General features: G+C 46.1%; 1 protein-coding gene and 1 long non-coding RNA gene across 8 annotated transcripts in view; one reads left to right on the forward strand and one right to left on the reverse strand.

Moving 5' to 3' along the window:
* Eip74EF (Ecdysone-induced protein E74) overlaps positions 1-13,516 on the forward strand; it is a 132,635-nt gene extending 119,119 nt beyond the window's left edge. For all 7 annotated transcript variants that reach the window (XM_026816146.1, XM_026816144.1, XM_026816149.1 and 4 more), the window contains one exon: positions 9,965-13,516. In XM_026816146.1, the coding sequence (XP_026671947.1) occupies positions 9,965-10,515 (551 nt within the window). In that variant the 3' untranslated portion in view covers positions 10,516-13,516. The remainder of the gene's footprint in view (positions 1-9,964) is intronic.
* The window catches only part of LOC113464730 (uncharacterized), an 85,154-nt gene extending 70,986 nt beyond the window's left edge, over positions 1-14,168 (reverse strand). The window contains exon 1 of the long non-coding RNA XR_003389584.1: positions 13,824-14,168. This is a non-coding gene — a long non-coding RNA (uncharacterized LOC113464730). The remainder of the gene's footprint in view (positions 1-13,823) is intronic.
* Between the last annotated feature and the right edge of the window lie 50 nt (positions 14,169-14,218).

Below are 14,218 nucleotides of genomic sequence, written 5' to 3' on the forward strand. Positions count from 1 at the left end.
ACTCGGTCGACGGAGATTAGTCGAAGGAAAAGGAATAGAAGAGGAATTGCGCAACGCGCCCGAATTGCGAGCGACGGAAAAATCGGTTTTCACACTGACCCCCGCGTACATAATTCGATCCTTTGACGATCCTTTCAGCGGATGTAGAAGCACTTCCTCGATATAACACGTGTCTCTGATCTCGCCGCGTTCCGATCGTTAACGCCTTTCTTTCTCTCTCTCTCTCTCTCTCTCTCTCCTCTCGTATTCACATACGTACATATTTCTCTCTGTACAAAGTGCCGGCACCGGAATGCAGGGAACGACGATGCGTGGGCACGTGTGCTCTCCTCACGCGTACCGTGCGTGCACCATGCTCGAAAATTGACAATTTCAAATGATTCATTTCCGGCGCTTAGCTCCGCTCCATGGGGACAGACCGGCCTCTCCTTCCCGTTGTCTCGTCGTTGTTCCAGTCAACGGTGAAACAAAGAGAGAACGAAGAGAAGAGAGAGAGCCAGAGACGGGCGAGGGGACGAAGGGTGCCGCGTATACGTTTGTATACAAAGAGAAAGGGGAATGAAACGAGCAATGGAGAGAGGAGAACCCGGCGTGTATGTAACAGCGCGAAAGCGAGAACGAACGAGGAGCGAAAAAGAGACGACGACGGGTCCAACCGTGGCGAGGCGGGTCTCTCGGACGCAGAATTCACGCACACACGTTCCCGTCTAAATATAATGCACACCGTGTCGCGGGAGAACGACGATCACCAGCAAAAGCGAGTATACGCGACGAGCACACCACCGACCACGGTATCTGTCTCTCCTCTCCTCTCCTCTCCTCTCCTCTCATTCGGTTCTGCTGCGTCCGCTTCGTTCCGTTCCGTTTCGTTTTCGTTCGCTCGTTCATTCGTTCGTTCGTGGCACTCGAATGCACGCAGCTGCATCGTCGGTGCATACTGCACGCACACGCGACGTTGCAGCCAGCCTAGACCTAGACCCACTGAGCTAGCCTAGACCCGTGGATATATATGGTCTGGTGGGGAGGAACAGGAAGATGCGGGAAGGGGTGAAGAGAGGGGCTGTCTCTAGTACTATCGGAGAAAGTGAACGGGCATCAAGTACGGATGCGGTAGTTCCGTGCGCACGAAGCTTTTCGTGTCACGCGATTCACCACTTCTCTCTTCCTCTCTACTATTCCTATCTATTTTTTTTTTCTCGAATCCTATTTCACTTTTTCTTTCTCCAGCTGCTCTCTATCATTCCATCCTAATACCAGCTGATCTGTACATGACTACATTTGTATATTTTTAATTTCATGAAATATGTCTACTTCTTAGAATGTTTATCTTTACCACTGGATGCGATTCTCTAAAATCCGGTCGAGGTGCAGGTTCGTTTCACCGGATGCGTCTTCGCTCCAGTTGTCGCGAATTTCCAAACCAGATTCTCTCTTTTTATAAGTAGATTATGTAATATCGCGAAACACGCGAGCGAACGGGTCCTATCGAAACGTTCCGTGAGGCGTTAACTTATTTACATTCTCGGTGCAATCGTTATCTTATTATTGTAATTATTATAGGGGCAGATAAGACGTTGCTTCCATGTGATCCGTGTCAATGCCGGTGACCCAAATCATTCTCGCCCGATCGTTTTATCGGCCCTCGCTCCCCGTACAAACGGGAAGTAAGGGGGAGGGGGGACAGATGATTTTGGCAATTTTCTCCCAGGTCCGGGTTATCAGTCGCGCAGATAACGTCCGCCGAGTTTCAAGAGTGCACCACGCCACGCCGTTATGAACACGTCGTCGACGTTGTTATCAGATAATTCCTTGCGTAATATCTTCCAGAACGCTCCGTTCACTGTCACGACTACACACATTCGTCCCTCTTCACTCGCGGAAAAAGCTACTCGAAATTCTTTCTCCCGAGCCCGAACGTACATAAGTACGCACGTTGAGGAGGAGAAAGAAGAAGAAGAGGCATAAGGTCTGGAGAAATCGACTCGAAAATATATGTATACTCGTGCGCAACGTGCCGAAAATAAATCTAACCGGAGAACCGGTGAGCTCGTTACGCACGGATCTCAATTAAGAGGCGCGAAATCAAAGGGCTGAACTTGCAGTTCGTTCGCTGACCGACGCAGCCCGAGGTTTTGCTCTCTCACCGTTTCGAGACGAGAATTTATTCAGACTTTCGCCTATACTCAAGAAGCTTCTCTAAATTCGGTATCAGCCGACCATTAAATATCCTCGCGGGATATTTCGCGCTCATCCCTTCTCGACCGTTCCCGTTGCTTCTCCTCGGGGAGGCCGCGCCACTCCTTCTCGCTCTCCTTCACCGCTGTTTCCTCTCCGCTCGCTCGGCTTATCCGCCTGCAAGAAGTTCTGCCCAACGAGAGTGCGCATACGATGGTCACTGACCTCGCACACGTCGTGTCCGCGACGGCGGAAGAGGAGTCACGCATTCTTCCCATTCGACCGTCGTCGTCTTGACCTCTGTCCGCTAGCGAACGAAAAGAATGCGTGCGACGTACGCGGCGCGCGCGTTCGTTGGATTGGTCCGGGTACACGGATTCTTCCCTCGAGTCTCTTCACCGAATATCCTCAAAATAGTCCATCAATTCCAACTTCGAATTTTTATTTTCTCGACAGAAGTTTCGCACGATTGCAGACTATTCGCAGATCTAAATTTCTAGTAGAAACTCACGATATAGTTTTGCCTTCAACTTTATCAGAGCTCTCCACGTTTACTCTTTGCGTTAGTGTTTGAAGAAGGCAGAGACCGAGTATCAAGGGAGAGACAGAGAGAGAGAGAGAGAAGAAGGTTCGTCGTTTATTCAAGGCCCGACGGTGAAACGATGCGCTGCTTTTTTATTCCCCCGATATTCTGTCGAACGACGTCTGCCGACGACGGAGTTAATGACTACCAAGTAGCCAAGTGCGCGCGCTAGACCAGTCTGGACATGCGAACACGCGGCTGCACACCCTGCGCATTTATAATGCAGCCTAGATGCCTCCTCGCGAAACGTCCCGCCGGTCTTCAGGTTTTGAGGAATCTCGGCCGATCGACATCGCCGTGTGCATACACGCGCGTGTACCGGCGAGCCGTGATCGTATCACGACGTACTTTTCGACGACGCAGCTACGACCGAAGCACGCGTTTGTTAAGACTGCAAGAAACATAGCTGCGTCGTGTCGGTCGTCGTAGACTTTCGGATACCGACGAGCTTGGCTACGGAGTTAGCCACCGCGATACGTGCAGCAGGAAACTAGTAATAAGAATTCCATCGGACGATCGACGAGCTCGCAAACGATGCACGCTCGCGATACTCCTCGATCCGGAGAAATATCCACCTCGATTGTCCGTACGTAATAGACACAGGCGCATCTGTTTTCTCTCGCTTGTTCCTCGAGCAGCCGGATTGGACCGCTCGTCGTTACAGAATTTATCGTTATTTTATTAATCGATCGGCCGGCGTTATTTTTGAAACATTCTCAAAAATACGTTCACCGTTTTTTACGCACGTACACGCATACATGCTTAGATACGTATCTTTCCGTGGCTGCAACGCACGTTCGACGTTACACGGTTCTCGGTTGCTATTTTTCCCCCGAGTATTTCCGTTTCGAAAGACGCGGTGCGCTAGATGGCCAGGATCTCGGAGTAGGTGCGTGAGAGTGGAAGTTTCCTTTATTGGTGGAAGAGAGAAAAGGCCGGGTGAAGAAGGAAGGGAGAGGATCTCGCGACGCGAGAAGCCCACACGTTTGACGTCCGTTTTATAGGCGGCCAAGGTAGACGCGTAGAAAAAGCGGCGGAGAGCTCTTCTCTCCCGGACGTAAATCTCGTTCTTTTCGTTAAGCCTTCGAACAAGCAGGCCACGAGAAGCGTTGCGTGGTCCGGTGTGTTTCTTCCCCCATTACGCTCCGGCGTTTCCTCATCTCCCCCGGGTTCGAGGAACACAGAAACGGAACGAGAAATAATGCGTTCCGCCCACGGTGTCTAATGCAATATCGCGAGAACCAGACATTTTTCGACGCGTCGCGTCGCGTCGATTCTCGCGTGGAAAGATCAAAGAGCAGACTTTTACCTCGACGTCCTTCAGCCACGGATCCCGACGAAAGCGATGCTCTCCTCTACCGATACCTCCTCTGCCTCCGTGCGCATATTATTTAACGGTAGCTCGTTCAGAGTACATACTTTACATACTATTTTGGGGGAGGCTTGTGTACATAGCTGAATGCGAAATGTTGCTATTAGTATGTACGTACTGCGTAACATGACAGTTTTGCAAACCAAATTCCGATTCGCACTTGGCTTTCCCATGCAGCGTACGAAGCATCGTTTTTTTTATTCTTTCCCTATCGGGCTTCTTTTCTCCCTTTCCGGATGCCTTTGTACGGGGAGTATAGGTGGATACACGCTCATACACGTGCGCGCACAGCAGCTCGCAATTTGAACGGGTTTCGGGGTTAAAGATAGTATCCCGAGGCAGTAGGGTAACATAATAGGCCGGGATGGGGGTCTGTGAGTATAACGAGAGACAGAGAAAAAGGGAACGGGAGCAGGGAGTCGTGCGGAGAACGACTCGACATCGAGACGTACACACATACGCGCACAGATCGAGGAGAGATGCTGAAAGGATGTGAGAAACAGAGACGGATTTAGCGAATCGGGAAAGGAAAGAGGAACGCACCGCACCGCGTCGGTAGCGTAAGAGAGGGCTCGAATCCGATCTGTTGGCGAGACGGAAAGGGGGGAACGATATATCTATAAAGAGGTAGAAGGAGACGGAGAAAGGAGACACGGTGTGGACGTGTGTGCAGTACACGGTGCATCGGACTAGCCAGTCGTAAATGGAGGTGGAGGAGAGAGAAGGAGGAGAAGGATAGAGTAGTTAAGTTAGTCTGTCGGTCAGTGACTGCCTGACTTTCCCGGCGCAGCTGAAGGTCAACTCTCCCCTTCTCTCGACCTCATCCTCCTCGTCCATCTCCCGTCTCTTCGTCTTCCTCCTTCTTCTGCCCACTCTTCTCCACCCGCTCTGCCTCTCTCTCTCTCTCTCTTCCTCCCTGTTCCCTCGCAGTCGCTATCCACCGACACTCTCCGTGTGTCCAGCCCCATCTTTATCCTATCCTCTTTTTCTCTTTCTTCCTTCCTCTCTGTATCTCTTTTTCCCTCTTCTCCTCGGACGTACATATACGCGCTCTCTCTCCTATACCGCTATACGTACACCATCCCTAAATCTGTATCTCTACTCGTGCATGGAACCGTGCGTATATTATACACGCGCAGACGTACACACGCGAGCGAACATAGCATTCACGAGCGCTTTGTTTATGCCGTACGAACAGTTTCGGTGCCTTTTCTCTTCACACTTCACACCCGTGTCACTCCATCCTTCTTCCGCCGGCGATGCCCTCCTCGACGGGTTGAGGGTCATTCGTGCACTTAGGTGCACGCGGAATTCCGCCTCGAAGTCCTGGTACGTGAGAACTCGCCTTATACAACCACATCCTCCGCGACGTGCTTCTTTCGACGTCCATGCGAGAGCCAGCCTCTCTCCTACACAAGCGTGGGTACCTACGGCGAGCCGATCGAAATTCGCATTTTCGAATCGTAAATTCGCAACGCCACGAGTTGCGTTTTTATTCGAGTCACGAGCGACTCGTCGAGGAATCATCGGGGGATATAGACTTTTACGATCGATATTTGTCGCCGATTAATATCGTACGCGTTATCATCGCCGTAGATCCGCTGTCTCGTTTCTTTTCTTTTTTTTTACTTCTACCCTTCGACCGTGACTGCTAACAACATCGTCGCGAGACGATAGTCCGTATCTGGAGGAGGAATAACGGTGTATTTATTGGTACGGTAATTCGTCTCAAGGAAATCGTACGATAACTCTGGCACGTATATCTAACAATAAGCCTTCAATTGGTTTGCTATGTATGTACGAGTGGCCGATAATGCCAGGCGTCGGTGTACACGGACTACGGACAGAAAGAGGCGTCTCGCTAAATGACGGGTTCACGGTTATTAACGTCATCCCGGGCATATCTGTCACGTTCTCTCTTTTTTATTTCGCTTACTCTCGCCTCGTCCCGTATATTAACCGCTTGTAACTCGTCCGAGATATTTTCGTTGTCACGAAAAAAAGAGACGTGTTCACGCCTCGGCTTCTTGCGATTGACAAACGAACAGATATCAATCGGCCGACGCTTCTAATTAATCGCAGACGGTAACGCCTGTTCCTAGCCCATCCGTTTTTACTCTTATACGTGCGTCTATTAAGTTAGCTCGATAGCATTTGTAGAACATGTACGATTTTAATACAAGTTGTACTAAACAATAGTTAAAGTTTCGAACTTTCATTTTTCATAAAGAAAATATAGGATTTCCGTCAAAAATTGTTTAAAAAATGCATTAGAAAATTCTTATTTTTAACACGGGAGCTTATGGAAACTTTTGTATAAATGCCTCGTGCGATCTCATGTCATATACATTTTTAATAAAAGTTATCTCTCCCTCTCTCGATACGTTACCCAAATAGCGAGCTACCTTAAGTAGTGTCCAATGAGATAATAGACTTTCAATTGCTGAACGATCATGAGATTATATACAACTGTACATCCTGAAGGCAGATTCACTGCAATTGATTTTTGAATAATTATTCGAATCACGGTAGCGTACTCGAGAATCTGTTCTCTGTACAGAAGGAAAGCAACAGATTCCTCCTCTTCAGTCGTCTTCACTTTCGATCTACTCTTTACTTTGCCCCGTCTTCTTTCTACTACATACCACTACCGATCCATATATATGTAAGTACGTTCCTGGATATCCCCACCAGACGACCGGCTCAAGAGCATCTCCTCCCGCTTGCATGTTTTTCTTTTGCGCTCTCTCCCTGTATCCCTCCCTTCTCGCTATACTTGTACTTCCGGCCGTGAGGCTAGCGCGAAATTCTCGCAAAATAAACTACGACTCCGTGGATAACTTCTCCCTTCTCTCCTCTCCCTACCTAACCTCCCCCCTCTCCCCTGCGAACGTATTTTTAACTATCGACTCGTTACCGCCTGCCTCGCCTAAACTTCCTGCCACCGTCAGGAAGAGACGATCGAAAACATAGCTGTCGAAGAGGAAGCCACTTGTTCATTCCTTCCCCTTTACAGTCAGCGAATTATTCTGTCCATCTTCTTATTCGCTGGAGCATCTTCATGATAAATAATACTAGATAAATATAATGTAACGTGATGACAGTATCCGATGTAATAAGAACGCTAGTAAGTCCGCGCATTAGAGTATAGGAACAGCTGACGAGTCATACGAACCGTCGTAACAATTCCTACGAAGCCTTATCATCTGTTAGGTATCGTCATAATAGAAAATCGTCATAGAACGGCGATACGTCTTCTCTATGCAGGAGAGCGGCGGCGGCGGCGGCGGTGGCGACAACGATCAAGCCAGTTCTATGCGTCACGAAACAGTCGTGTGTATACGCGGTGCATCGTCTCTATAGCGGTCTCTCGCTGTACGACGTCCGTGGTATAGGTCAGTGAAGTAGTAGCTTCCCCACCAGCCTACTCCTAGACAACGGGTCTACGATTGACTCATCTAGCCAGTCATACGGCGCGTAAACACGATCCGCTCCAGCTGTTTCTCCGCGCGCCGCTCTTTCACTCTCGTGATCCTTTATCAGCCTGTCCCCCTTCAATCTTCTTCCCTTTTCCTACTCGACCTCTCTCTCTCTCTCTGTCTCTTTCTCTCTCTACCTCGTTTTCCTCCTTACATCCCCGTCCCCCCGCGACTTTTCCCTACTTTTGTACCTATGTACGCGGTTCCTGAGAACAACGGGGCGTTCTCTTTATTTTTAGAGGCACCTCGAGAATTCGGTTGCCTGCTTCCCCGTCTTTTTCCGTCTCATTCGATCGTTCGCTCTCTTCCTCCCATTTTTAACCTTCCGTCTTTGGCAGCAGCTCGGAAGTAGAAAAGCTCTTTCTCTCTTCGAACCGAGGAGGAATCGTTCAACAACCGCGCGCCTCCACGGAACTACGAGAAGCGGCGTGGAGAACGCGAGGTAAGAGGAGGAGGAGGAGGAGGAGGAGGAGGAGGCGGCGGCGGCGGCGGCGGCGAACGATGGCGAACGGACGAAGGAGGGAACGAGGCAGAAAGAACGAGTTCCGATTTTAGCGCAGTCGCGGCGAGCCGGCCTCAGAACGAGCGGCGCTATTATGCACTAGTAGCTTGATGGCGTCACCCATGCAACCTTGGCTCGGGTCAGTCCTCTATCATACTGCAGCCAGAGTTCCCCTACCCTCGCGCGCTCGCCTCTCTTTCCCTCCCCTCTTTGTTTCTCTCTCTGGTGTCGTCTCACGTCTCTCATCCTCTTCGTCTCTCTCTTCATTTGGCTCCGCTTAACCCTCTCTTTACCTCTTCTCCTCACGCACACACGGCACCGGCCACACGACCAGTGGCGTAAGAATACTTTCTATTTCCAGGCATCCCGGGAGTTCCTCGTTTTCGCTGAACTTATCGAACGATTTCGCAATGAAATTTCAGTTTAGACTTTTCTACTTCGATTAAGAATCGACCAGTTTCATTCTCTCTCTCTCTCTCTCTCTCTCTCTCTCTCTCTCTCTCTCTCTCTCTCTCTCTCTCTCTGTTGAATATATAAAATGTCCTTGAGTCCCACGCAGTGTGTTCTCAGCTACGAGGAAAGACACTCTTATCGGAGGGTCCGATGTCGCGATCGAAGTCATCGATCACGATTCGCGACGGTGAAATCAGCCCTCAGAAATTAATGGAAAAAGTACAAAATAGCGTCAGTTCCCATTACGCCCATGACCATGAACGTTGCCGACGTAAACTCGACTCGTGTGCATTCCCATCCATATGGGTTCGACACGAAAGACGTTCCTGTGCAACGATCCGATGAACCTCTTCGTAAACGATGCTTCCATCGTCCGTAGATCGCATATCCGTGTCCGATTCGACGGGACACGCGTGCAACGCCCGTTGTACAGGCGTACACGTTTTGCATGAATCGAGATCGATCGCGTACGATCGAGACCGGAAAAAACAGTTATCGAGATGAGAAACCGCGAAACCCTGTCTCGAGACATCAATCATCCGGTGACAGAAACGGCAAAGCACCGGGAACGATGCTCCGCGGACACCGCTATTAATAGGTCATTGCACGTTTAAGTACGGTGTGTACTTTAGGAGACACGCCGCGAAAATCTTCTTGAATCGACATCAAATCGGTGCCGATTCCTCAGTTTATTTTTGGTCGTCTCCATTTCAAGAAATGCTGCTTAGTCATGGCTTAGAAAGATTTTGTTAAAAAATTTATTCTTACATTGTTTTGGGGGATTGCAACGACGATGTATAAAACAATCTAGACTTGCGTATGGAATTATAAAGACGTACGATTTGTCATTAAACTGCTTGCAGTTAAACAATAGAATAGGATTGCCTTTGGCTATGCACTCAATTTTTATATTAATTTAATTACGATAAAAGTTTTAAAGACAGTAATAGCCGATAAATGGTATGCGTGAAAAATTGAAATGCCTTTCTATGTTCGCGAAATTGGTGGGCTAATCGAATAGCGGGTGTTAAAAAAAAAATTAATCAAACGCGAACTGAACCCAATTAGTACAGAGCATATGCTCATCTGATGAGTTAGCTTCGGTTAATGCGTGCGTTAAAAAAGTGGAACGCGCTAAATTTCATTTCTCCATGAACAAACGGGTCTTGTTCCCTTTTTAACCTGGGAAAAGTGTAATAACTGGATTCCCCCCGTAATTAATTTTCTCCTCGGTGACAATCTGCATTGCCTTTTAATTTCCAAATGGTATCACGTGACACCGTCCGACGAGACTGATTTAAGTGGCAACGATATCGTTCATAATTGCACAAGTGTAATCAACGTATCTATGTACTGTATGTGATGCTTGAATAATTATTTTTATCTCTTTCTCTTTACAGTGTCTGAGAGCTACAGCAGTTACGTGAACTCGATGTACGCCAGCGGAGCCCAATTCGCCACCCCGTGCACCCCTAGTCCGCCCCGGGGTCCCGGCGGAGTCCCGACGAGCGTAATTCAAGCAGCCACCAGCTCGGTGTCCGACGACCTGTACCTGCTGGAGTTAGGCTTCCCGCCGCGATCGAAGAAGAACAAGCTGAAGAAGCCGCGGCAAGGTGACGGCGCGGCGGTGAAAAGGAAATCCCGCGAGGGTTCGACGACGTACCTCTGGGAGTTTCTGTTAAAGTTGCTTCAAGACCGGGAATACTGTCCCCGTTACATCAAATGGACGAATCGCGAACGGGGCGTATTCAAGCTAGTGGACAGCAAGGCGGTATCGCGCCTGTGGGGTCTCCACAAGAACAAACCGGACATGAACTATGAAACGATGGGCCGGGCCCTGCGTTATTACTACCAACGCGGTATCCTGGCGAAGGTCGACGGACAGAGGCTGGTTTACCAGTTCGTGGACGTGCCGAAGGATATCATAGAGATCGACTGCACCGGGGCGTGAGACAGGGCTCGCGGCTCGAGGGAACATCAGCACGAAAGGCACGCTGTACGGGAAAAGAGCAGAAGCGAGAACGATTCGCGCGCTCTGGTCGCGATCGTAAAACGAGAGAACGCGTCGCCGTTGTCGAGCAACTTTTCCTGCCGCAACGCGGTGCCCACTTGGCACATCCCTCAGACGATCTGAAGCATACCCTCTCTCTGACTTCGTTTGTTCCTTGTATTATAAATCGTGTACCATCAAAGGATGTATGGGTATATTAAAGCGCGAATACGCACGGACGCTGGCCGCGAGAAGATGAACGTTTTCTGTGTTTATTGTAAACGCGACATTTGCCAACGCGTTCTGACACGCGACACTCTCGTGTAACCGTGATTTCGTCCTCCCTTGGTCTTTCTACTTTTTGTTAAATCTTTGACGGTGCGCGTCGATAATAATCGTACTAAGCTTTACAACGTTTAATATATATATATATATTTGGAAGAGAAAGATATATACATACGTATATGTGTGTATATACGCATACGCGTTGAGCTCGTTCAAATTTGTACAAAATTTTAGTTCATAAAAACGAAGACGTCTATGTTGCGAGTGTTAGTAAATGTATTTTAACTCCGAGAGGAATGAGAAAAAAAAGTATATGATGAATCTAGTATGGACAAATTACTTAACGTATAGTCGGGATATTATAGGCGAACAATTGTACATTCAAGAGCGCGATAAATTATTTATTGTACATTAGACAATTATATATGTTACCTACAATGGGGAAAAATGAAGCATTGATGACAAAAATGTTATATATGTATGTGTCAACGAGGGAAACCACAATTAAAAAAAGAGCAACGGGAAAGTGGAACTTACACGATGTACGCGTACGCGGACGTGGAGAGTTTAAAGGTAAAAAAAAAAACGAAACGAAATGAGGGCTGTGAAAAGATTTGGCAAGGTGGGAAATATGATAGAGCGGAGATGATGATAAAGATGTTAAACGAAAAAGAAGTTTTACGGAGCGAGCTCAGGGAGAGGAACAGATATGTATAATATACATACACACACGTATTCAATACGCGCGTGCCGGCGCGTACGTCCACATGAAAACACGCGATTGATACACTATATTTTTTTAAATATAAGCGAGAATTAATGGACGACTGTTCTATTTGAGCTGAGGGTTCAACAACGTAAGGTGCTGGCTATACACACGAGGTCCAAGAATGTTATTTAGCAAGCTAGTGTTACTAATTCATAAAAAAAAATTATTGAGACAGACATTATATATCTCTGTATATACAAGAATACAACTTTAGTATATATTATTGAATATTATATATATATTATATAAATATATATTGTATGTTATGTAGTAAATGGAGCGAGTTAACGTGTCTCTATGAGATTTTTTTGTCACGTCTGTGTGGAAGGACGTTTAGACCGTCTATCTGTGCGATGTCTCTATAATACCTACACATAAAAAAGAAGCACACATAATCGGAGAAACATTTTCGCTTCTCCTCCTCTCTGTTCCATTTGCTGTTACGAACTCTCAGCATCGGGACCAAACGCAATGCGAATCAATCGACAATTTGATCCTGTGCTCCGGCGAAAGAATGATAATAATAAAACGCACATCCGACGTGCTTCTCATGCTCAGTAAGAATCAGAGACATCGCGCCTTTCGAGTGTATAAAAGTTAGAGGATGTTAGCCTTCCTAGCGCGTGCGGGTCATTCGAAACACGATAAGTTAGAGCGAAGTTTAATTTATTGAGCAGCAAAACTGTCGACCCTGCACGCGGACGTGGCGTGCGAGTGCAAGCGTATCCTATAGAAAATAAGTTTTGTACATAAAGATTCGTTGAGAGCATACTTAAGAAGACGTTACGTTATCTTCGTAATCGTGGACAAACGAAAATAATGAAAAAGAGAAAGCGGGGAAGATGCGAGCCACGATACACGGTTTTCAAGTGTGATCGTGGCTCAGATTCTATCCACGTATGTTGTTCTTCTTGACGATCACACGGTCGAACATTTCAATAAAAGAAATACAGAAAAACACAGTAACATAATGTATAATAGAGAAAACGATCAAGTGCTGCCAATAATGCCTGTAAACGGTCCCTTGCATTTTTTTCGCCAGTTTATGAAAGTTAGAAACGCGAAGAGAACTCGAGAACATTGTTGTAGAGAAATTAATAAGCGTGATTGTTGGAAATCAAGATGAAATGTCTTGGGACGCCAGACATACCAGATGATACAAAACGAATTGCCTTCTCGTAATTAACAAAGACGTGTTGCCTTCTAACAAAGAAAACATATTAATGAAAAAAAAAGATGTTCTAGCAATTTGTATTTGTAATACCATCGACATTGTCCGGGTACTTAAGACGAAAAAAATACAACCTTTAAACCCGTATATCATGCCCAGCCCCCTCCCCCCCTTTGTCAGCATAGAATTTTGTAATTTTTGTCAAGAGAAACATAATAATAATAACAATAACGATAATGATAATAATAACGAAAAAGATAAAAAAAAAGATGACAATGTTGAGAAACGTTTTTGGTACACGAAGACTTTTTTCATATCGCACTTTGCATACACGTATCGGATGAAAGAATTGTGCTTGTAAAGTATAATTTAAAGAAAAGATATTAAATAACGAAAGAGAGCGAAATATACATCAGAGTACAATGGATAAAAAAAAGCAAGTACCTATAAATAGTACTACTTCTATAAATAACATCCACTTATAAACAATGAATGGTCACTGCAAACAAAAAAAAATCCTATTTTTAGGTAAATTAAATTTACATATACATAACGATTGACTACGCTACAAGATATTTTAACGAATAAGACTTTACTGTAATAGGGATAAATCTATAATTATTTACTTGTAAAATAAATATGAAGATACGATGGATTGACGTAAGGAACTCTAATGTAACGTTCTGTGATTCGTTGTTTGTAGGTGAAATTTAATAAAAGATTACTGTATCATAATATCCCACCGTCTTTTTACTCACGACTTATTAACAAACTAGGATTACGAGGCGCGTCACTTGACGCAGTCCGAATTTCATTAAGAAAATTACAGAAACCGTTTACATTTTTCTTCTACCTACCAGCATTATCCATTTAATGAGATAAATACATGCCGAAACTATTTCTTCAAAGCTTTTTAATTTTAGAGATCTCGATGTGGTACATCTTACTATCTAACCGTTGAGGTAGGTATAAGAAATGTCCGTAAATGTGGTGTTCAAACAGAATATAAATTCACCATCTCTTTAAATAAATGAATATACTTACCTAATGAGTAGGCCAAAGGGACCGACCTTCCCGAACAGGAAATCCACTGTTGCACGTTGTTCCTTGACCTGTGCACCTCGCAGTCCGGCTTATTTAATTTCCTGAATAAAACTCATAATTTCGAGCGCGCGACATACTTTTCGTATTCTTAAAGATTTCCTCTTTGGTATTTCTAACAATTGTCACAATGTAAGTTTTGGATTATACTCGCGTGATAAGATAAAACCGAACTGTCAAACCAAACATTCTCGTCCACTTTTGAAAGTTTTCTAATTAGGGCGATTATATCGTTATGACGTAATGCTTATATATAACGCTGATTGATAAGATGCGTAAATCTAAACGAAGCGTTTCATTGGCTTAATGTATATCGGTCGACCAATAAGTGACGCTGA

The sequence above is a fragment of the Ceratina calcarata genome, unplaced genomic scaffold (assembly GCF_001652005.2).
Source record: "Ceratina calcarata isolate Rehan_Ccalc_2016 unplaced genomic scaffold, ASM165200v1 scaffold127.2, whole genome shotgun sequence".
Lineage (NCBI taxonomy): Eukaryota > Metazoa > Arthropoda > Insecta > Hymenoptera > Apidae > Ceratina > Ceratina calcarata.